Raw genomic sequence first — 21,262 nt, forward strand, 5'->3', positions numbered from 1 at the left:
GCGTTTCGGCCTTGCTCTTCACGCGTCGCCAGGCAGCAATCGCCCACGATCCCTCGTGTGCAAGATCAGTTAGACGCGAGCATGCGTCCTCCAGCGAACGAAGCCTGCGGACCGCGCTCTTCCTGTGACACTCGACGCTGGGGTTGCATCAGAAGACGAACACGTCGCGCATGAAGACCTCTCCGGCACAATTACTCTGTGTTTCTCCGCTGTTTGACGTCTGCCTTCTCTCCGCATTCGTTGTTTTGAACCAGCGTTTCTATTACAGGAGCATCGCCCAAAGGCGATTTGGTGGCCGACTGCGTTGTACAACTCTCAGGAAGGCCCGGCTCAGGCATTCACGCGCTGCCGGCAAAAATCTCCTATTACTCGAGTCCTTGCAAACGCGCTATAAAACATGCGCCGGCAGTCCCATTGACATTGTATAACCCCGAGGCCTTCAACTTTCCATAATGGCATGACCGGCAAGTCAGCACATCACCTTATCTGCCCTAGGATCGACCCGACCATGACAGCCGCCTCGCGCTCCCAGCTCCCCGCAACGGCCGCTTTACCCTTGCCCGATGGCGCCCCCGGCAACTGTGATCCTCGATTAACGCATTCGCGAACGGCATCGCGTACCCTGTCCTTGTTCGTGCGCAAAGTCCTTGCGGAAACCCCGCCGCGGTGCATTATTTCCTGGACCCTTGGCGAGAGATTTGATGCGAGCGACCTCCAGAAATATGAAGGTAGCGATGAGGTGTCGAGAGACTGAAGAAGCGGTTGCAGAAAATTCGGTGCTATCCTTGTTTCTGCAGAATCTTCCCCGAGTAGCGGATGCGACGGAGGCCTGACCGTTTCAAGTAGGGACTCTAAAGCGACGATGTTCTGACAACGGGCCGACACCTCCAACAGGGTTCGCTCCAAGGTTGGTAACTGACTTAATGACCGGGAGAGAGATGCCAAGGAGGATTTCAATTGCGTTTGTAGGTATTCTTGCAAAGCATTGAGTAACAGGGTCGGTTGGAAGTTCCTGATCGTGGTAGTAGGGGAGGTGGGCGAAAGAAGGTAGAGCGTCACGAGCGCCGAAGTCGTTCGTGACTTGGTAAACTCAGCTTCCGAGAATGTCGATGCTGATGACTGGCCTGACGAAGTGAGCAGGGAAGACATGGAGAACTCCTTAACCACCTGCTGCGCTCTCGACGAAATGCTTCTCTCTCCGGGGTTTACCAGCTCATTCTTCAACGTGTGGACGACGCTGACTTTATCCAGCCCCTCTCCCTCCTCTCCAGGCTTTGTTGCTGTGAAGATCTGCCGCAGTGACAACAGCGTGTCCGCAGACCGCACCATTGCCCTGTGGTCTTCCTTCTTTGCGCTACCGACGCCTCCCAACTCTGACATTCGCATCTCAAGCTGTCTCCCAAGCATGAGGCACCGTGCCACAGCTCTCCCAATCTTGACGGTTTGGCACAGTCTCTCTGCCGTCAAACGAACTTGCTCTGCGACCTCATAGCGCTCAATGACCTCCTTCTCCAGCGTCTTGTACGATTCGGTCAAGCTTGCAACCTGACCCTCCACTTCCTGCAGCATCCTTCCGCTGGACTCGGCATGATCTCTTGTGTGTTCGAGCAACGGTAGCGCGGATTTCGTCGTAAGCGTGTCGATATGTGTGTCAATTTCTTGAACATCGAAGAGGACGCGAGAGAGGGGTGTTGAGAGATCTAGCGGCGTATCAGAGGGGTTGTTAGTCGCGAGGACGAGCGTGTTCGCGAATGAGGTCGCGGAGAAGTCAGGGTCCAGGAATGCCTCATAGTCAATATACGACGGCTCGCTGTCCGACATGTTGAAGCTATAGGTCGATTGATGTCGTGTCGTGCAGTCGTCAACAACGAATCTTGGCGCGCCAGGGTCCATTCCTTATCGCTATCTTAGCGCCTCGCTTAGCCTCATCGACAAGCTCCCCGCTCCGGCATCACAAGCTTTCCATTCCTCACCCTTCAACAATCCCTCGCGCTCAATTGCCTTCCCGAGCCACTCAAGATGCCGACCTCAATGCCATGCCCCTCCATACGCATACCCGTCGAGCTCCTCACCCAGTCCTCCTTCTCTCAATTCGGCACCGTCATCGAGAACCCCGCCCACTCCCCGCTCTCGCGCTCGCAACGCAGTCCACCTCCAAAAGCCACGTCCGCAAACCAGGGCTCCGCCCTCAAATTTCTGGATGTAACGCACCTCTCCAACCTCTACAATCTCGCTCCAAGCAAGAAGTCAGCAAAAGCAGTAATGAACATGTTCGTCTGCGCGCCTCGGGACCTACGACCGCACGAACCAAGCGAGAGCATGCCGAGTAGCTGGGGAGACCTAGACTTCGACGAAGACGACTACGGAAACATGGATAGAGAGCTGTTCGATGTACAGATACTGGAAAGACATCCCTTCACCACACAGACATTCATCCCAATGGGACTTTCTGGCAACGAGAGACATACACAGTACCTCGTCATCGTAGCACCAACACTCCCAGCTTCTGGGTCGAGGAGACACGTCGACCGTGCTCCACCCTATCCAACGCCGAACGTCAAAAAACAGAAGTCGATCAAGGACCTCTTTGCCAAGGCGAGACCGTCGCCTTTCACGAACGAAGCTGCGCCGCCTCCACCCCAATTCACGCGTCTGCATCCCTCAGCGCGCCCGAAAGGCCCCGGCCTCCCGGACTTAAAGAACATCCGCGCTTTCGTGGCCACGGGAAACCAGGCCGTTACATACGGAGCCGGGACATGGCACGCGCCGATGGTGGTGATCGGTGAACGACCCATTGATTTCGTCGTGGTCCAATTCGCGAACGGCGTCGGCATTGAAGACTGCCAGGAGATCACGCTAGTACCGGACAAGAACGCCGAAGAAGGCGTGGTCGTAATGATAGATTCCGATAATTCAGGCAGGGTACAAGTCAAGGCTGGCGTTGGGTCGGTAAACGCAAAACTATGATGAGTCTTGTCATGGTCTCCCCCGACGTTTTTATTGTATTGTCATAACGTTCTTGTACATTGCGCTTTGCACGAACATTTTGCATAATCATAATACCTGTTTCGATCAACATCACTGCCACGCTGAGACGATACAAACAATATACTCTTACAGTCGACTGCTTCCACGCCCTCCACATCATCACAATTTCAAGCCTTCAAGCGCAACCTCCACTTCATCGACTTCCTTCTCCACAACACCCTCCTTCTTCCCCTTGCTCTCCCTATACTCCCTCGCCACAGCCTCCATAACCCTCCCCATCTGCGTATCCAGCCCCTTTCCCTCCATCTCCTTCTTCCCCTTGCTCTCCCTATACTCCCTCGCCACAGCCTCCATAACCCTCCCCATCTGCGTATCCAGCCCTTTTCCCTCCATCTCCTTCTTCACTCTCGCAAAGTTCGCCTTAACAAAGACCTGGTACTCGCTCTTCTCCTTCTTCCCATCCTTGCCCAGCGGCGCGGCGCGGGGAACGGGTTTCGTCTGCACAAGCCTGCCCTTGCATCGCCCGCAGCTATGCCGCGTAGGGTCCACGGATTTGCTGTGCCGCTTGAATTCGTAGCCGCACACTGCGCACTCCCATATGTACTTGTACTCGATCTTGTAGCTGTGCTTCGTCGTGACCTCAATGCCCTTGTGCGCAAACGCCCGCGTTACTTTGGCGCCCCAGGCCTTGAACTCGGCACCGTGCGGATTATTCCGCACCTCGCTGATCATGAACGTCGTCAGGTGGCAGTACTCGTGCGCAAGCACATTATACAGCCTCTCCTCATCATCAATCACCTTCTCCGCGAGTTCGATACTGCAGTGGTGCCGGATCTCGATGCGCAGGTCGCTGGGGAGTGGACCGGTGCGCAGCCGGATTTGCTCGCGGCGCCAGTTGGCACGGCCGGCAGTTGTTTTGAGTGTCTTGGACCAGATTAGTTTTATGCCGCCTGTAGATTGGGAGAGCGAGGCAATCCGGCCGTTTGTGATGGTGTTGTCGAGTTCGGCGACGAAGGCCTCGGCCATGGCGTGTTTGCGAGTAGCGAAGTCTTTGCGTTGGGCGCGGACGTGCGCTACGGAAGGAGAGGAGGAGCCCGACGAGCCTTTCTTGGTTGGGCTCTGGGGCTTCTTCTTCCGAGGTGATGTTGTCGGAGATGGGAATGGAGCATCGCTATCGCTATCCGAGAGCGTGATGGCGTTCACTTGCTCTTCAAGTGTTTTGAAGAGCTTTTGTTTTCGTGGAGAGAGCAGGGGCTTAGAAGGCGAGTGCTTGTCGTTCCATTCATTGACTACTTCGGGGTTCCAGAATGCGTCAATGCTTGGTCGGAGATCAGGAGCGTGGGGTATGCGTGGGTTCTTCTTCGAGGGAGAGACAAGCTTGGAAGGGCTGGGTAGTTGGGGAGGAGTGCTGGGACGGGACACCGGAGGTGCTTTTCGTGGCGAGCGATGTTTGGTGGGAGTGGGAGAGCTGCGCCTTGTTAGTCTTGTCCTTATCTTCCTTGTTTTGGAAAGAGGCGTACAAGTGGAGCATGGCCGCAACGTCGGCCGATGCTGAGCTAGTCGGACGACACGACGCAGCGAAGGAAGCGGTACGAACCCGCGTTGGCGGTGGAAGAACGAAAGAGGCTGGCGGCTCGGGCGAGCTCGTCAAGTCAATGACCTCCTGAGCCCAGTTCGAGATCGTGCTATGACCCTTTCGAAAGGGAAGTCTTAGAGATGTGAGGGGCGGTGGCATCTCCGTCGAAGGCTTTGGTACGGCTTCCTGCGCCGAAGTATTACGGCTCCTACTCTTGATAGCCACTTGCTCATTCTCATCTTCATCTTCCTCAGTGTCTGATACCATCCGTCGCGCTGGTCGTTGAAGCCGCCTCATCCTCACAGCGACCACCGGCTCCTCGTCCTCATCAGTCTCTTCCTCTTCAACCTCCCTAATATTCTCCTCGTTACCCTTCTCATCTCCACACATTATACTCTTCTCCACCTCCTCAATGCCCTCATCCAGCACCGTCTCCTGCTCCACCTCTACCCCAAGCTCGATCTTTCTCCCCTTCCCCTGCTTTCTCGCGACGCTCTTCGCCAAAGTTTTCGAATAGAAATAGCTTAACTGGCTATTGCGCTCCCTCTCGCTCCGCCTCCCCCTTCTATCCGGCGTCGCCAAGCTCTCATTGCTCAGCTTCCGCAACAGTCGACTGTTGCTCGCAACCGGGCGTAGCACGCGCTGCTTTCTAACCGGCGAGTCGCTCGCCGGTGCTTTCGGTACGAGGAAGGAGTCTCCGGGATCTTGCGAGGATGTGTAGCGCAGTTCGCGATTCGAGGGCGATTCGCGAATCGTCTTGCGCGGGCTTGCTCGAGTGGGTTTTGACGTGGTTGTCGGTGGTATGAATATGGGCGGCTCTGCAGCACTAGGCTTGCGTAGACGAGCCATTGTGACAAAGGAGTAGCGATATCGAACTGTGTTGACGCAATTCGTCCAAGAATATGGTGGAGCGGTCGAGCCTTGAAGGTTAGGGTGTTTGTTGAATTGTCGGTTGCGGGGCAACGGCCTAGCGCGGTATCACGTGCCGAGACTGACTTAACCTTGGAAACATCTGATTACATCACGGCAGAATGCCTACGTAGTAGGTGATATTTACCACCATGATCGACAACAATCAGGAATTCCGAATGCGATTGCTATTAGAGACCTGTAGTGATACGTCTAATCCTACATGCATTCGAGCCTGGGCTACATTTCCGAGGGTCTTCAAAATGACAGTCCGAAGATAAAGCAAACTCCGTAGGGGGAAGTATATCGCACATCGATGATAACCGAGAAGTACAGTACGCTTTCCGATCTCCTTTCATTAAAGGTGCAGTCTGGTAGGCATGATTCGGAGACCACTGACCCCAAAGATAGTCCTGTACGGCCTCCCCTCGTCACTCAGATAAGAAAAATGGCGGACTTCCATAGCCTCCTCGAGTGAAATCAAGATACCGTCGTCGTCGCCATACTCATCCATGGCAGCCGCGAGAGCCTGCTCGAACCATGGCTTGGCCCTGTCCCAGCCCTTGTGGTTCTGATAAACCAAGCCGATAGATATCAACATCCATATCGTTCGCTCATCATGGCTGCCAAAGACTTCCGTGGCTTTCTCTTCGCACTTCTGGAACATCAACCTGTCATGATCCATGTAATCGGCCTTCACGAACGCTGCCGCGACCTCTAGCGCCGCTTCTATCACTTTCAGGCTTTTAAACCTCTCGCGTGTCGGAAGGCTCCATGGGTATTGGCTCATAATGTTGTCGAAGGCTTGTCGGGCGGATACGAAGCGATGGTAATTGAAGTGAACCTTGCCTTGGGTCTGGTAAAGCTTTAAGAGTTCGGCCCAAGCTTGCAGATGCTGAATGGGCGTCTTCTGGATGTCGTATCCACAGTTGATAATCTTCAAGAGGACCTGCTCTACTGCTTCGTCCTTCGCCGTCGCATGGTTCCGAGTGACACTTATCGCGTAATCGAGCTGGACAAGGTCGGCGTTGTTGGAAATGGAATCCATGCAGTCTACGAGTGTCGTGTTCTGCGAATTGGTCGGCTTGGTCGCTCGCGCAGAGCTCACCCGTGGGGTTTTGCGACGTTTCCGTCCTCGCGTGGTTGAGGAGTACGCGTTACCTTCCGCTAGGCTTTTTGCACGGGCAAGGAAAGCTAGAGCATCATCATCCCTGTTCCAGCCGTGCAAGAGCTCCACAATGTGGGAAAGGTGCTGTTGAGTCTGCCTATGTTCGATACCCAGTTCATCGACATATTCCCGGCAGCTTTTCTCGATGACACTGTAGGCGTCCGCAATCCGGTCGTGCTCGACGTAGAATGTGGCGAGGGTATAAACGACTTTGCTGGTTTCCTCATGCGTCCGACCTAGCAGGTGTGCATATGCTCTACCAGCAGCCGTCAGCATTCCCTCGGCGGTATCAGCATCGCCCTGGCGGACATGGTGCTGCGCGTTCAGGAACAGATTGTAGATATCGGCCCGCGTTTTACCCTCCCAAGTGAGCGGAAGGGGGTGCTGATCTGCCTCAGCATCGGATTCCCATTCGTCCTCCGAAGCAGAGGAGATGGAGACTACTTCCATGGCATCGCTAGGGCCATCATGAGGTATGTGAGCCGCCTCGGGAGATGTAGGGTCGATTGAGGCAGGCGTCTGATAGATAACGCCGTTCGGAGTTGGCAGGTCTAGGCTTTGTGAGCATACCGTCAAGGTATCGTAAGCTTCGTGACTCACCCATCACTTCTGGTAACGCCTTTTTAGCTCTCTTCACTGTCGCTTCAGCTCTTTCCCTTGTCCAGCACATTCCCCCAAACTCAAAAACGGTATCCTTGTAGGGAGGCGCCCTCTTCCGCTCCTTGGCTTTCGCCACCATGAACTGCGCCGTTTCCGCGGGCAAGTTCTTCTGCCAGCCCCACGACCTGAACTTGTCCTTGTACTGCTTTGGCCTGACAAGGTCAGTGATTCCACCAGATAAAGAGACGGCGGTTGGCATACGTTGCATTGAAGGACTTGTCCCGAGCCATCTTTTGCCTGATTTCCTCGAGCGTCTTGTTCTCGTCCAGATATAGCCGCTTCAAGTCGGCTTTGTGCATATCCCAGTCCAAGTCTCTGTGTCTTGAGCGCTGCCGTTGGCCCTCTGTAATACGAGGTTGAGTAGTAGCCGGGACTTGAGCGGGTTGGGTGTGCGTCGTAGCCATAGCAAGAGACGGCGTTGCTGAAGCGTGCGCTTCGAAGCTAGAAGCTGGGAAGGAAGCATTTTCTTCATTGTAGGTGTTATCGAAAGAGGTTTGGCTAGTCCAACCATAGTGATCGGCGGGAGTGAGGAAGGGATAGTCCATTTGCTAGACTCGCGCTATAATAGCAGACAGTAGAAGCCTGTGGACGGTTTCCGAAAGCCTGAGCGCCCTGGCTTATATGTCATGCGTGCGGCGAGGCTGAAAATTCGGCCAGCCTCCCCTACGCCCGTGAGCGGAGCAAAGGTTCACAAAAAGACTGAAAGGTACCACGCCATCACCGCATGGGCAAGGCAGTTCCCAAGGGGCTCTTCACAAAGGGACCAGCTGCCTGTAACCATCCGGAGCTAGGCACCCACTTCTACTTGTTTCATGAGTAGTGAGGTGGCCCCGGCGGCAGCATAGCAGCGCTCCACTGGAGGCAAATGTGTGGGGGAACGATAAAGTACGCAAAAGTTCTTCGCTCTCAGCTGCGCCTACGTGCACGCCATTCCGAAAGCCGCCCAACCACAAAAGTTCAGCCATGGTTCGAAAGTACGCACAAGGTCGTCGAATCAGCAGTGTCGAGGCTTCTCAGCACCTGGTATGCGCTCGGGCAGCTGCACAACGGCCGCCAGCAATGCACGAATGCACAGGCTGGCGGCTGACGCGAGCAGCCCGATCACGATACTCCGCACTCGGCTGACAACCAGCCTCCTCGTCCAATACCAAGAATACGCCAACGCGGGAGACGTTAACTGGTGTTCGCTCTACACAACGCACCATACACGTTTGCCTAGCGTAATAAGGCGACGTTTGACATGGGTCACGATATGTCCATGGCCACGACTCGTCAAAAGTCCTCAGAAAGTACGCTCGTACCTTGACGCGGACCTGTAGCGCTGTCGCTGCTCGGGGAAGGTCTGTCTAACGGGCTCTCGAATTTCCTGGAGGAAGTCAGAGCATGGTTAGGCCTTCTGAAATGCAGATCGGATCAAAGTACCCAAAAGAACTCCCAAGATTAGAACTGTGCTTCAGTCTACCTAGGTATATATATACACGCTATGGAACGAGCAAACTGTGCTTCAAGTTCCATCCCATCTAACTCTCAACAACTCGAAACGAACGGCGGGCTTCTTTCAATACAGAATTCTACCAAACGCCAACGTTTCCGCTAGGGAAGAGTCCCCTCGCATTCATCCGCCATGACCAACCCGCAAGATCACAACGCGGAGAAGAACAACTTACCCAAGACAACGGCCTCCGAGCACGTCAGTCACGCCATTTCCTATATGAAGACATTCTGGAATACTGACAATAGCACCAATTGCAGGACTCGAACGAACTATCTTCATCATCACCAAACAAAGGGGATGCAGTCGTGTATGATGAGGTACGACGTGACTGGATAGGTGACGGGACGGGAGTGGATGCAGCAGTTACTCGAGGCGCAGAACATGCCTATTCTGGCATGTTGCAAATGTGGCTGCAGGACAGTATGAGGGATCAGCCTTACAATAATATTGGGGCGGTGGGCCGGTCGGAGGCCGTTGCCGATGCGGCCATGCATCCTAAGAACACGTCAGCTGGATCGAGTGCAGCCGCCACAGCTCATACAAGCCGCAAGCGGAACTTCTAAGCGATGTGGAAAGGCTGAGTGAGTAGTGAGGCAGGCGCGTTTCTTCCTCGTTGCCTTACGTCGGATCATTCGTGTTGCCTTCTTTCGATATACATATACAAGCCGTATGCATCCAGAATCCCTTTGCAAATTCGTGTCTATTCTTTCAGTCAGTTTCATTCGCACACCACTTACTACTCATTGCGATTCGTCATCCCTGCTATACATACGACATGGCAAATCCCCAAAACATCAACACGCGCAAGGCAGGTGTTCAGACGAAGCGCTTCGCTAAAGCTAGTTCGAGAGTCAGGTTCAGCTCATCGACCCCGCGGAAGTCGGCTGTACCAAAGAAGCACAACGCCAAAACAAGAGCGAGCCCTGATGCTCAGGAGTGTGAGAGTGATTCTGTGGTGGAAGAGAAGAGCCAGACTGGGGAAGTGGAGTCTCAGTTCGACGATGAAGAAGTGCCATCCGCCGATGACGATCCTTTTGAATATGTTGGTCCAGCAACTTTAGACCAAACTCGTGGCACACTCTGCGAGCTCCACAGCTACGATTCCCGCCACAATTCCAAAGGGGATCAGGTCACCCTGCGAACTGGTACAAAGTATGCACTGGAGGACGACGAAGAAAAGAGTTCCGAAGCAGCCCTCGTATTCACCCGGAACTTCTACTCCGGGCTGCAGATATGCACCCACTTAGAAATTAGGTCGCCATTCATCAAAACAGCCTTAAGGGAAGTCATCGGTTCGTACCCTGGAATCGGCATAGATTCGGAGAGGAGTGTTATTCTTTACGGCAAACCTGAGTGCCTCTTTCATTATCGCCAGGAGCTGGAGGACTATGCAATGGCGCACGACGACCCTCGGATGAAAGAGCATGTCCTCTTCTGCCTCAGGTACATGAGGAAAGCTCTGCGAAATGAAATCTCCGCGTACGACAGCACAATGCTTGGGAATAGAAGCGTTCCCGGTCTAGACTTCCCGAACCTCTGGATGGCGTTCAAACCCGGTACCATGATTTACGTCAAACCGAAAGAGCATTCCGAATCCATTCGCAAATGCGTGCGCATTGACAAGATGAAAGATGATGGTGAAAGCAAATTGAGATGGGAAGTCGAGCTTGACCGAATCGAATGTGATGGGAAGGTCTTCGGTTACACGAGGGCTTGCTTCAACATCCTGCACTATGCAGGCTACAAGGCCTTGACAGAGCTGCCCGTATTTCCGTTGCAGTTTCACAAAGAGGAAGAGTCAGTCAGAGAACACTTGGTAGCCAGAGGAAGAAAGTATGCGGCCCTGCGCGGGACCCACTACCGGATGTATGATGGGACTGCCCACATTTCATCAGCGCCCGAGTCCAGTGATAATGGAAAGGAAGAGTATCTGGTACCTAACCCTACTAGCAAAGTACTACTAAAGTCGAGCTGACATGTATAGGCGCACCACAGAATCATGATTGACGCCCAGGAGTACTACCGAACGTGGAAACGGCCCATTTTCGAACCTGATTCCGTCATCGATACGGAATCCGATGAGCCAGCAGAACTGAGCGAAGACCAGCTTCTTGTATGCTACTATCGAGTTCCGGCATTATCTCTCGTTACTAAGCGATGGGGCATGGTCGACGTACAACAAATCGAGGACATCAATTTCCATTCCGATACGTTTGCGAAGTTGGTGCTGCTCCAAGAGAAGAAGGAAATAATCGCCGCACTCGTCAGGAGCTGGGAGAAAGGCGCCGAGGGCTTCGATGACTTGATCAAGGGGAAAGGAAAGGGCCTCATTTTCTTGCTACATGGCCCACCAGGTGTGGGGAAGACATTTACAGCGGGTTAAGCCCCCCTTTTGTGGTTTTAACGCGGAGAATGGACAGCTAATACATTGCAGAAAGTATTGCAGAGCTCACGCAGCGTCCATTGTATACCGTTGGCTCCGGGGAGTTGGGTCTCTTCCGCGGTACTACAGAAGCACAGCTATCTGCTGCACTGAACCTGGCCACAAAGTGGGGCGCAGTAGTGCTGATAGATGAAATGGACGTCTTCATGGCGGAAAGGGGAGAGAACCTTCCTCGGAACGAACTAGTCTCAGGTTCGAATGCCCGGTCCTCAAAACAAAGCCCCATCGTCAAAACGAAGCCCTAGCTAACCGCAACACTTCCCCCCCCCCCGGGGCGCCCCAACCCACCACCACTTTCAAAACGGAGCTCCAGCTAACCCTCACCCCTCTAGTCCTCCTCCGCGTCCTCGAATACTTCGAAGGCATCCTCTTCCTCACAACAAACCGCGTCGAAACAATCGATCCAGCCTTCAAATCGCGCATCCACCTATCCATCGCCTATCCCCACCTGTCGACCAACTCGAAACGCGACCTATGGAAGACCTTCGTCCAGCAAGGTTCCGAACAGCAACAGCAACAGCCAGCGTGGCTCAATGACGGCTTCCTCAACCGCATCGCCTCGCTCGACATGAACGGCCGCCAAATCAAGAACACAGTCCGCGTAGCCCACGCTCTAGCGCAGGGCCAAGGTCGCGCGATCCTCCCGGAAGACATCTTCTCCGCAGCGCGATGTATGTCGTCTTTCGACGAAGACTTCAGAGACCAGCGGGTATGGGGTTGGAAAGCCTGGAGGACTTCAGGGCGTCTACATTGGGCATTTGCCGCGTCAGTCTTCCGCAGCCTATATGGCTCTCTTTTTGAGAATAAGGCGCTGTGCTGGATTGGGAGGATGATGCGGCGATACAAGAGCGAATAGGACTCGCGGAGTGGCACAGTCATGGAAAATGTCAATGAAATGCATGCTAAATACCGTAAAACGTACAAGCCAGACCCAACCTTATTTGAGCCCGGATGATATCAAAGGAAAGCTCTGCCAATTCTACCTGGCCCTCTTCTGGCGACCCGCCACCTTGCAAAAGTTCAATTTCCTCCCCTCCAACATCCATAGCCTCATCCACAGTAGCCATTGCATATGCGTCTGGAGTCCTTGCCTTCCTTCTATCTACATCCCCAGACATTTGTCTTATCGATGCTGTAGTTGCGGGCGTTTATTTGTTCTTCTTAGCCATGGTGTTGAGAGCGCTGCCGTTCTTGAACCACTCAATCTGGCCCTCGTTGAATGTGTGCGAGAGCTTAACGTCGAAGGGCTTGCCACCATCGGCGGGATGGACGCGGAGGGTCATGGGCTTACCGACGGCAAGCTCAGTGCACATGAGGTCGACCTTGTCATTTGGACCAATCTTGTCGTAATCGGCAGGGTCACTAAAAGTTAGAGGAAGCATACCCTGCTTCTTCAGGTTGGTCTCGTGCTGTGCTGGGTCAGCTCACGCTCCTTTTACCATCAGATCAGAACAACTTACAATACGGGCGAAAGAGCGGGTGATGATAGCAAGACCGCCTAGATGCCTCGGCTCCAAGGCAGCGTGCTCACGCGAGCTACCCTCGCCGTAGTTCCAGTCACCAATGACAACCCACTTAATACCGTTCTTCTTGTAGTCACGAGCGACCGCTGGGACAGCGTCGTACTCGCCAGTCATGAAGTTCTTGATCTTGTTGGCTTCGCCGTTATCAGCGTTGATAGCACCGATAAGCATGTTGTTCGAGATGTTGTCAAGATGCCCACGGTACTTCAACCAGGGGCCGGCCATAGAGATGTGATCGGTGGTAGTCTTGCCCTGGGCCTTGATGAGAATAGGAAGGTCCATCGCATCCTTGCCGTCCCAAGCTTCGAATGGCTGAAGGATCTGGAGACGGTCCGAGGTGGGGGAAACGGCGACAGACACAGAGGCGCGGTCCTCGGGAGGAGCCTGGTAGGTGTCCTGTCCGGGGTCATAGCCGTTGGCAGGCAGGCCCTCTCCGGTCGGTGGCTTGAGCTTGAACTCCTTGCCGTCCTTGTCCTTGAGAGTGTCCTCAAGGGGATTAAAGGATAAGGTGCCCGCGATGGTCATAGCCACAACCAAGTCCGGAGAGGTGACGAAGGAATGAGTAGCCGGATTGGCATCATTACGGCCGGTGAAGTTTCGGTTGTAGGACGAGATGATAGAGTTGGGCTCGCCCTTCTTCACATCCCGACGATCCCACTGGCCTAGCCATGAGTTAGCAAAGGCACCAGACCTATACCGTGGAAAGCCACCAACGACTATCCATAATCCTTTGGAGGCCCTCAGGCCACACGATACACAGACCAATCCGGGAAGGAGTGTTCAATGAAAGACGAAAGCGCAAATGAACGAGGAGAACGCATTCTTACCGATACAAGGACCGCAGGCGTTGGCAAGGACCAAGCCTCCGAACTCCTCAAAGGTCTTCAGCTGGCCGTCTCTCTCAATAGTCGCTCTAATCTGCTCGGAACCGGGAGTGACGGTGAAGAGAGATTTGGCCTTGATACCGTGGGACATGGCATCCTCGGCAATGGAAGCGGCGCGGCTCATATCCTCATACGAGGAATTCGTGCAAGAACCGATAAGGCCGACCTTGAGCTCTTCTGGCCACTTATTGGCCTTGACAGCCTCCTTGAACTTGCTGATGGGTGTAGCAAGATCGGGAGTGAAGGGACCGTTGATGTGGGGCTCGAGCTCCGAGAGGTTGAGCTCGATAAGCTCGTCGTACTCTGCACCCTCGTCCTCGTGGAGCTCCGCGGCGTACTCGCGAGCGAAGTCGCCGATCGCTTGCCTCTTAGTGGCCTTGAGATAGTCGTACATGCGGTCGTTGAAGGGGAACAGGGAGGTGGTGGCACCGATCTCGGCACTGCGAAGGTAGCGGTTAGCAGACGTCTCAGACTAAAGAGGAAAGTCCACTCAAGCAAGTCTCAGGCCATTATCCGTTGAAGGCCCTTAGGAGTAGCTTTCCGCAGTTGAAAGCTGAGACATGCAGGAGTGTACCACGAGGAAAGTCCACTCAAGCAAGGCTCGGGCCATTATCCGCTGAAGGCCTTTAGGAGTAGCTTTCCGCAGTTGAAAGCTGACACATGCAGGAGTGTACCACGACCTACTCACCCCATATTGCATATCGTTCCCATGCCCGTGCACGACAGAGCGGCGGTGCCAGGACCGTGGTATTCAACAATGGCACCGGTTCCACCCTTGACAGTGAGAATTCCAGCGACCTTGAGAATAATGTCTGGAACCTAAGTTAGCTTCCTGTAGCTCAACCGACAATTCCCGCTTGTCCCGCAGTCGCAGAGCTCGGCGGTCGGAGCTCTGCGGCTAGCTGGAGACGCTCGGATAAGGAAATACACACCCTTGGGAGCGGTCCAACCAGACATCTCGCCTGTCAGCTTAACACCAATAACCTTGGGAGCCTTCAATTCCCAAGGAAGGCCAGCCATGACGTCGACGGCATCAGCACCACCGACGCCGATGGCAGCCATACCGAGACCACCGGCATTGGGAGTGTGAGAGTCGGTACCAATCATCAGACCACCGGGAAACGCATAGTTCTCAAGGACGATCTGGTGGATAATACCAGAGCCCGGCCTCCAGAAACCAATGTTGTACTTGGCGCAAGAGGTCGACAGAAAGTCGTAAACCTCTTTGTTGATTTCGTTGGCGCGGGCCAGATCCTTCGCGCCACCCATCTGTGCCTCGATAAGATGGTCGCAGTGCACAGTGGTCGGCGTGGCCACCGAGGGCATGCCTGCAGACATGAACTGCAGGATGGCCATCTGGGCGGTGGCATCCTGGCAAGCTACGCGGTCAGGCCGGAGCTTGAGATAGCTCTTGCCGCGCTCAATCTCCTGGTTGTGGGGGTCGTCCAGATGGGAGTAGAGGATCTTCTCGGCGAAGGTGAGGGGGCGGTTGAGGCGCTTGCGCACGATGCTGAGGTTCTCGCTCATCTTCTGGTAGTTGATGTAGTGGCCCTTCTCCCAGTTGGTCATCTCGACCTTCTTGGAGAGCGGCGCGTCGCTGACGGTCGCCAATTGCCGCCGCTGGGCCAGGCTCTGGCCGATGCGGCCGAGCCTCGAGAACTTCTGCATGGTGGGTGAGGGCGGCGAGGATGGAGTGGGGAGGGAGAGTGATGGAGGAGGAGGATGAAAAGAACGTCAGAAGCTGGCACAACCTGGCCGATAACTAATGGGCTCAGCTGATTGGCCGCCGTTCCGATCGCACGGGTGCGAGCTACCTCGGCGTCAAAACAAAAGCAGAACGGCAGTGCTTTCCCGTCGTCCGCGTTTCACGTGCAGGGGCGTGAAAAAGCCGCAATTGCAGAGGCCGGTGCTGGATACGCAAGCCGGTGCGCTGGAGGGAGCATATGAGGCGACGGACGAGCGCCGTGAGCGCTGCTGGTGTTCGTAGCGATGGCGTCACACGGCATCCCAGAGCTCGACCCCGCGGCGCCTCGATTCCTTTTGGGAGAGCTCCAAGCCGGATGATTGGCACGAGATAACCGGCGCACAGGAGCCGTCAGACACAGAATTGCTTTCGCGCACTAAAGACCACACGTCGCGCGCCGCTCGCAGGTCTGCAGACCAGCTCGTCGCCGCCGTCCTGATAGCGCCAAGGCCCAGCTCGAAATCCCCGAAAAATTCTTTCGACCTGCAGACAGCTTCGCACCGCCGCACCGCCGCACGTCCCGCCAGCCGAGAGTCGCCCACGAATCCCCAGACGGCCATACCCGACTGCGAACCGCATCCGCATCCGCGGCCGAACCGCCATGCCTGCCATACGCGGCGACAGGTCCAAGAAGAAGACGCGGCGGCACACGCGCGACCTCGACCAGATCCACGCCGACCTGCACGATGAGAAGCATCTCGCCCAGCACAAGGACGCGAAGGCGATAGAGGACCTGCCGGGGCTCGGCCAGTGGTACTGCACCGAGTGCGCAAAGTGGTTCGAGAGCGAGGCCAACTATGGCGCACATCAGAAGGGGAAGGTGCACAAGCGGAGGTAGGAAGGCGCGGTGACGCTCGAGGAAGGCACGACTGACGCTCACGCAGGGTCAAGCAGCTCCGCGACGAGCCATACTCCCAGAAGGAGGCAGAGGCAGCAGTGGGCCTGGGGACCGACAATGGGAAGCGGACGACAACGCTAATGGAGGTTGACGATGCCGCCGCGGCGAGTTGAGGTGCTCGATGGAGTCGGCAAGAAGCATTTCGTGGCGTATGTCTGGCATAAAATTCGTAGCAGGGAGCCCAGGGGGCACAGCTCAGGGTATACAGGATGCATGCCGCCGCGAAGGTGTGCTGCCTGCGTTTTGCTGCCTCTGCCTACATCCGCATCTGCATTGCAAGGCGTTCAAAATTTAGAAAGGTACCACATAGAGGGCAAAGAAGACCTTCAAGGACACCCCGAGCAAATCAGCATTGCTTGAGAATTACCACTACATCTCGTCCAATGTTTCAGAATATCCGTGTTGTGAATTAGGTACCCATATAGCTTGATGCCTGAGTCTGCCTGGTCGCTACCTACGAAACTTGACCACCAAAGACCTTTCACGACGCACATATAAACTGCGACCCAACACCCCAAACATGCCCCTCCGATAACAAGCCCCACACTCATCAGCGACAACAACTTGTAACTCCACAGGCAAGCCACCATGTCATTCAAAAAGACCGAACTCTTCGGCGGCGCCATTACCGTCGACCTGCCCGCCGGATTCGGTGACACGAGGTTCGTACCGTCTCTTCCGCACCTAGCCTACAACGCTCCTTTACTAACTAACCCCGGAAAGCCAAATCCGCCAAGTCCCCGACCATCAAGAAGTCTACCTCGACACGAACGGGTACACCAGCGTGGTCTTCGAGGTCCTGGAATACGTCGACAAGCAGACGGACGAGGAGGCGCTGCAGTACCACTTTGCCGACCTAGTTGACGGGACGGGCGATGCGTCGAACATCCGGGATCAAGGAACAGCCGCTATGGCGAAGATACCGTAAGTTCATCCAACTCGTTCCTCTTCTACATGCCTGCTCGGGTATTTCTCGGTCTTTGCGCAATCACATGCCCTCGACATTCACATCTTGGCGGACCTGCCCCACCCCAACCCCTACTAACCCACGCTCACAGAAACAAACCCATACACACCCTCACCTTCATCCAGACCCCTCCGCCGCCCACGCGCCCCAACCGCAAGCAACCCGACTTCGTCTCCATCCACCTTCTCCTCCTGCGCCTCAAGGAGCAGGCAACGGACCTCATGATCACGGTCAACGTCCCGCACTATCCGGGCGAGTACACGAAAGTAGGGCCGGCCGAGGCGACGCAGTTGATGAAGGATGGCGAGACGGTGAAGAGCAGGATTCTGGAGAGCTTTGAGATTAAGGATTGGGGCCTTTTCCATGGCTAGATGGTAAGAGCTAGGCGGGTTTAGAGGGGCTTAGATGAAGAGATAGGACTGGACTGGTGGCTGGGGAAAGGATAGATGACTCCATTCCGGAGTGACCTTTGATATTGAAAGAATTTCCATACAATTCCGCCCCTATTTGCCTTTTCTTCGGTCGTGCATTCCGTCTTTTCTGCTTCCGCGCTCTCTATAGCTGCTTAGTCACGTCTTTTCTTCACTATATAAGCTGCCCTGCACTCCAGTTCTGACCTTTCTCTTACCCCACACATGAAGATCTGTTCCTTTAAAGAGCTAAAGAGCTAGCATTATGGCTTCCCTTCCTGCGGATCTCTAAATCATCACTAAGGAAGTCTATGAGCGGGCTCCTTCCAGTCGGAAAACTACATCGAATAGAGTGCATCCGCCAAAGTATAGCCGCGTTGAGTTCACGGCTTGTTCCCGCTTGTGGATCAAAATCGGAGGTGGAACTACTTGATGAGGCTCTCGAGAGTGCAAAGACGCAGTGCTAGAACCCATGTGCTTTCTGCGGTCCTTCTACTCCGTCTGAGAAACCGGGAGTTCCAAAAGCCATTCATCAAGCTATTCATGGTGCAATCCTTGACCTGCAACGATATATACCCCTGCAAATTGGCCCAGAAGCGGCAAATACGAGATCTTCTTTAGCGACTCACTTCTCTTCCGAGACACGCCACGGCTGTTTCCTTCTTCCCTACATAATCGGCAACTTGTCCTTCTCCCTGGCTTCTTTTTCTTCTTCCACATCCAACTCCTGCAGTCCTCTAAAAGAAGAACGGTCCGCGGTACGAGCTTTCTGGTGTCGTTCTCTCTAAAGCGGACGTTCAACATATCCCATGGAGGGTTGTTTTCCGGACCCGCACCCCAACCGCTTCTACTAAAAGCGTGGCGAGCGTGAGTCATGGCCTGTTTCCCCCTGCGCTCTTCCCAATCTGCTCCGAATCCCTCCATGGAAACCTTCGCGCCTGAAGGATCATACGCAGGCCGGCATGAGTTCCCCTCCTAAAGCTCGAATCCACTCCACCACCCGGAAGCTTGAAGACTTTAGGCTCCTAATACATGGAAGACCTTCCCTCCAAAAAGTCCTCCAGGAACTCGATATGATCCCCCGGCGAGGGCAAGTGCCGCTACAGCCTTGCATCCTTCTCGATGATGCCTCGCGTGGCGACTTGAGCGTCGTATCAAGCCTAGTCTCCCTCATTCGGGCCTATAAACTCTCCTTCCGGTTCTCCCTCTAGAAGCTCGCTATCCGCATCCGTGGTTTGCATATCGCTCCAAAAAAAAAAATCTCGATCTCGGCATGTGTTCTTCCGCGCGGCGCTCCAAAGACAGTCCACACGCCGACACATGCGGATTCCTCCTCCGAACCCAAAACAAGTGCAGATAGGAGACCGTCCAGCTATAAAATCCAAAGCATGACTTTTATGGCTTGCTGCGGCTTCTGCTCCACAAGCGGCTCGTCATCTTCGACAAGTGAGCTCAGTTCGGACGCCAAAGTCGACGCATGCAATGCCCATGGAAGGACCTCTAAAACCCCAATCTCACGAAGCATGGACGCGTAAAACCCAGACGCGACATACACATGGGGAGTTCTGGGCACCGAAGTGCCTTGCGCTTTTGTATCTGGCCGCGAGGAGACTCTAATGCGGAATAGATGCGTCTTCCTCTGCAATGAAATCACGAACGTACCCGGAAATGGTGAGGTCTTCTGTGCGCACCTGTTTTAGAGATGCCCCAAAAAGGATTCGGAGTGCGATCCAATGTGTGCTTCCGCTGGGCCTTTCCAATAACCACATTCGATCATTTCATGCGCAACTTCCCTGCCCTGCCCGACGCAGAGGAGAGCGCACAGGCACTGATTAAAAAGCGATAGTGCATGAGAACATGGCAGCTTCCGCGTCTCGACCCCAAAAAGTACCCACTCCGCTAAGATGCGGATCTCCGCCGTCTGAGCCCAAAGCCCGGATTAGCGACAAGCATAGCCTCTGGTTCCAAACCCGCGATCACTTCTAGACTGCACAAGACTTCTTCAAAATCATGCGGCAGCAGCCCATGGAGATTTTTCTGCTTCACTAAAATCGTGTAACAGTACACCTTATGTGCTTGTAGAGCATGTGGTAGAGTGTTACACGGTGTGGCTCCGTCCTCTGAGCCAGACCATGCTCGCGTCAATGAGGATCGCTGCGCCCAACCCAACCCGACAACAAGCGTCCGCACCACTATAAAAAGCCTTCTTCCGACGGCCTTCTCTCTTCTTTCCTTACTTATCACCTCCTCCCTTTCTCTAAAAGCTCTTCGTGACGCCTTGGATGCGCGGCTCGTCTGCTCCGCTAAAAACTCTGGCTGTTCTAGCGATGTGGTTCGCCGGGGAGCCGAGAAAAAGGCCATGGGCACGGTGACTCAAAGAAACCACAAGCAGGGTCGATGTTTGCCTTCCAGCGGTGCAGGCTAAAAGAACATTGCGGCCGAACATGTGGACTTCGCCCGAAATCAAAATGATGTTGAAGGCGCTCATGGTTTTTGCTTACGCGCCTGGACTCCGGAAACTATGGGCCCACAGAACGCATGAGAGGGCTTCTGGACCCAAAATATCCGGTCAGTTCTGGAATCTGTACGCCTCATATCACACGGCCCGATCTTTGGGCCGTAGGCGCATTTAGTACCGACAACGCGCGTGACTCTAGGAGGCTGAATGACAGCGACATTACTATAAAAGCCCACTTCCGTAGCCGCCTCCATTCCTCTCCTCTATCCTTCCTGCTTCTTGTTTCTCTAAAAAAAACCCTAAGAACGAGACGGATGTGCGGGTCCTCCAGTTCTCTAAAGTGTCAGTCCTTCGACAGTATGTTCAGTCTGTTCCCAGAGACAGACTGAATGGAAAAGCGGACAGATGAGAGCGATGTTCAACTCCAAAATTCTGGTGAACTCTATACGCATGTCCGCCTCCGCGTTCTGCTCTACAAAGCGAATGGACGGTGCAGAATGGCGTTGGGAGGAACCAGAAGTCTCCTCCGAAACAATGCATGGACTTGGGAGGGAGCTCGCAGTCCAAAGAGCTGGAAAATCGCAAATCTATTGTTGGACTTTTCATGCGAGTCGCTCGGACTAAGCCATAGAGTGTCTGATGTATGAAACCGGGGCATTTGGATATCGATGCAATATATACATGCAGATGTGGATGTGAAAGAAGCCCCAAGCCATGCTTGCAAACCATATCCCAATGAACTAAAGAGCGACAACTACCCTGTTCATGTTCGCAGACAAAACAACACTACCTGCTGTTTATAGCAAAGCCGCTGCCTGAGAAGGACTTACACTAAATCGCGCGCTGCGGTGCCTTAAATCCAGCCGCTGAATGCTATCCTCAAAACAAAGGTCGCGTACACCATCCAAGGAGACTTGATCGCTTCATCAAGCGAATTACGGATTTTATTTGGAAAATATGGCTAGCGTGTAGGGGAGCATTGAGTAGCGCGCTCGTTTGCGTTGGCGACCCTGTGCGTGGTCGTCGGGGTGAGGGAGTTGGTCTGAGGACTAGGACTGTCTCTGATTGAATGGATGCTTGGCCACCTTCCCCTATGCGTCGAACCCCTTCCATCCTTCCAACATTCTGGAATTGGTAGC

The 21,262-nt window shown here is 54.4% G+C and overlaps 8 protein-coding genes across 8 annotated transcripts; 4 read left to right on the forward strand and 4 right to left on the reverse strand.

Moving 5' to 3' along the window:
* Positions 1 to 477: 477 nt before the first annotated feature.
* Positions 478 to 1,821, reverse strand: BU26DRAFT_571336 (uncharacterized protein; the record flags this gene model as incomplete). Its single annotated transcript, XM_033834124.1, has 1 exon — positions 478 to 1,821. One exon carries the CDS (start codon positions 1,819 to 1,821, stop codon positions 478 to 480), a length of 1,344 nt encoding a protein of 447 aa, XP_033677104.1.
* On the forward strand, positions 1,560 to 3,057 carry BU26DRAFT_166108 (ureidoglycolate hydrolase). The gene has a single exon (XM_033820210.1). It carries the CDS (start codon positions 2,020 to 2,022, stop codon positions 2,965 to 2,967), a length of 948 nt encoding a protein of 315 aa, XP_033677105.1. The 5' UTR covers positions 1,560 to 2,019; the 3' UTR covers positions 2,968 to 3,057.
* A 231-nt stretch (positions 3,058 to 3,288) lies between these two features.
* On the reverse strand, positions 3,289 to 5,413 carry BU26DRAFT_468138 (uncharacterized protein; the record flags this gene model as incomplete). The annotated part of the gene is made up of 2 exons (XM_033825280.1): positions 3,289 to 4,456; positions 4,509 to 5,413. Coding segments are annotated over 2 exons (2,073 nt in total), but the record flags the coding sequence as incomplete, so codon positions are not given.
* Positions 5,414 to 5,703: 290 nt separating this feature from the next.
* On the reverse strand, positions 5,704 to 7,955 carry BU26DRAFT_524732 (uncharacterized protein). The gene is made up of 3 exons (XM_033830345.1): positions 7,503 to 7,955; positions 7,242 to 7,453; positions 5,704 to 7,192 (listed from the first exon to the last, which is right to left on the reverse strand). Exons 1-3 carry the CDS (start codon positions 7,844 to 7,846, stop codon positions 5,832 to 5,834), a joined length of 1,917 nt encoding a protein of 638 aa, XP_033677107.1. The 5' UTR covers positions 7,847 to 7,955; the 3' UTR covers positions 5,704 to 5,831.
* Positions 7,956 to 9,465: 1,510 nt separating this feature from the next.
* On the forward strand, positions 9,466 to 12,379 carry BU26DRAFT_166144 (P-loop containing nucleoside triphosphate hydrolase protein). The gene is made up of 4 exons (XM_033820211.1): positions 9,466 to 10,729; positions 10,781 to 11,174; positions 11,231 to 11,431; positions 11,572 to 12,379. The coding sequence occupies exons 1-4, from the start codon at positions 9,572 to 9,574 to the stop codon at positions 12,093 to 12,095; spliced, it is 2,277 nt and encodes a 758-aa protein (XP_033677108.1). The 5' UTR covers positions 9,466 to 9,571; the 3' UTR covers positions 12,096 to 12,379.
* On the reverse strand, positions 12,112 to 15,754 carry BU26DRAFT_524733 (putative mitochondrial aconitate hydratase). Its single transcript, XM_033830346.1, has 5 exons — positions 14,579 to 15,754; positions 14,335 to 14,458; positions 13,590 to 14,086; positions 12,700 to 13,424; positions 12,112 to 12,648 (listed from the first exon to the last, which is right to left on the reverse strand). Exons 1-5 carry the CDS (start codon positions 15,312 to 15,314, stop codon positions 12,388 to 12,390), a joined length of 2,343 nt encoding a protein of 780 aa, XP_033677109.1. The 5' UTR covers positions 15,315 to 15,754; the 3' UTR covers positions 12,112 to 12,387.
* A 159-nt stretch (positions 15,755 to 15,913) lies between these two features.
* Positions 15,914 to 16,423, forward strand: BU26DRAFT_524734 (uncharacterized protein). Its single transcript, XM_033830347.1, has 2 exons — positions 15,914 to 16,224; positions 16,275 to 16,423. The coding sequence occupies exons 1-2, from the start codon at positions 15,992 to 15,994 to the stop codon at positions 16,399 to 16,401; spliced, it is 360 nt and encodes a 119-aa protein (XP_033677110.1). The 5' UTR covers positions 15,914 to 15,991; the 3' UTR covers positions 16,402 to 16,423.
* Positions 16,424 to 16,760: 337 nt separating this feature from the next.
* BU26DRAFT_524736 (Mog1p/PsbP-like protein) lies at positions 16,761 to 18,037 on the forward strand. Its single transcript, XM_033830348.1, has 3 exons — positions 16,761 to 16,950; positions 17,012 to 17,212; positions 17,347 to 18,037. Exons 1-3 carry the CDS (start codon positions 16,877 to 16,879, stop codon positions 17,624 to 17,626), a joined length of 555 nt encoding a protein of 184 aa, XP_033677111.1. The 5' UTR covers positions 16,761 to 16,876; the 3' UTR covers positions 17,627 to 18,037.
* The last annotated feature ends 3,225 nt before the right edge of the window (positions 18,038 to 21,262 follow it).

The sequence above is a fragment of the Trematosphaeria pertusa genome (genome assembly GCF_010094035.1).
Source record: "Trematosphaeria pertusa strain CBS 122368 unplaced genomic scaffold BU26scaffold_21, whole genome shotgun sequence".
Lineage (NCBI taxonomy): Eukaryota > Fungi > Ascomycota > Dothideomycetes > Pleosporales > Trematosphaeriaceae > Trematosphaeria > Trematosphaeria pertusa.

What these genes read in the sequence shown, in the direction of transcription:
- BU26DRAFT_166108 (XM_033820210.1), top strand. Translation starts at nt 2,020, where the DNA reads ATGCCGACCTCAATGCCATGCCCCTCCATACGCATACCCGTCGAGCTC.
- BU26DRAFT_524732 (XM_033830345.1), bottom strand. Translation starts at nt 7,846, where the DNA reads ATGGACTATCCCTTCCTCACTCCCGCCGATCACTATGGTTGGACTAGC. An exon ending in GACAAGTCCTTCAATGCAAC is followed by an intron (nt 7,454 to 7,502) that starts GTATGCCAACCG and finishes TGACCTTGTCAG; the next exon opens with GCCAAAGCAGTACAAGGACA. An exon ending in GGCGTTACCAGAAGTGATGG is followed by an intron (nt 7,193 to 7,241) that starts GTGAGTCACGAA and finishes CACAAAGCCTAG; the next exon opens with ACCTGCCAACTCCGAACGGC.
- BU26DRAFT_166144 (XM_033820211.1), top strand. Translation starts at nt 9,572, where the DNA reads ATGGCAAATCCCCAAAACATCAACACGCGCAAGGCAGGTGTTCAGACG. An exon ending in ATGGAAAGGAAGAGTATCTG is followed by an intron (nt 10,730 to 10,780) that starts GTACCTAACCCT and finishes TGACATGTATAG; the next exon opens with GCGCACCACAGAATCATGAT. An exon ending in TCGGAACGAACTAGTCTCAG is followed by an intron (nt 11,432 to 11,571) that starts GTTCGAATGCCC and finishes TCACCCCTCTAG; the next exon opens with TCCTCCTCCGCGTCCTCGAA.
- BU26DRAFT_524733 (XM_033830346.1), bottom strand. Translation starts at nt 15,314, where the DNA reads ATGCAGAAGTTCTCGAGGCTCGGCCGCATCGGCCAGAGCCTGGCCCAG. An exon ending in CGCCTGCGGTCCTTGTATCG is followed by an intron (nt 13,425 to 13,589) that starts GTAAGAATGCGT and finishes ACTCATGGCTAG; the next exon opens with GCCAGTGGGATCGTCGGGAT. An exon ending in CCCGCTCTTTCGCCCGTATT is followed by an intron (nt 12,649 to 12,699) that starts GTAAGTTGTTCT and finishes GACCCAGCACAG; the next exon opens with CACGAGACCAACCTGAAGAA.
- BU26DRAFT_524734 (XM_033830347.1), top strand. Translation starts at nt 15,992, where the DNA reads ATGCCTGCCATACGCGGCGACAGGTCCAAGAAGAAGACGCGGCGGCAC. An exon ending in GGGAAGGTGCACAAGCGGAG is followed by an intron (nt 16,225 to 16,274) that starts GTAGGAAGGCGC and finishes ACGCTCACGCAG; the next exon opens with GGTCAAGCAGCTCCGCGACG.
- BU26DRAFT_524736 (XM_033830348.1), top strand. Translation starts at nt 16,877, where the DNA reads ATGTCATTCAAAAAGACCGAACTCTTCGGCGGCGCCATTACCGTCGAC. An exon ending in GCCGGATTCGGTGACACGAG is followed by an intron (nt 16,951 to 17,011) that starts GTTCGTACCGTC and finishes AACCCCGGAAAG; the next exon opens with CCAAATCCGCCAAGTCCCCG. An exon ending in GCCGCTATGGCGAAGATACC is followed by an intron (nt 17,213 to 17,346) that starts GTAAGTTCATCC and finishes CCACGCTCACAG; the next exon opens with AAACAAACCCATACACACCC.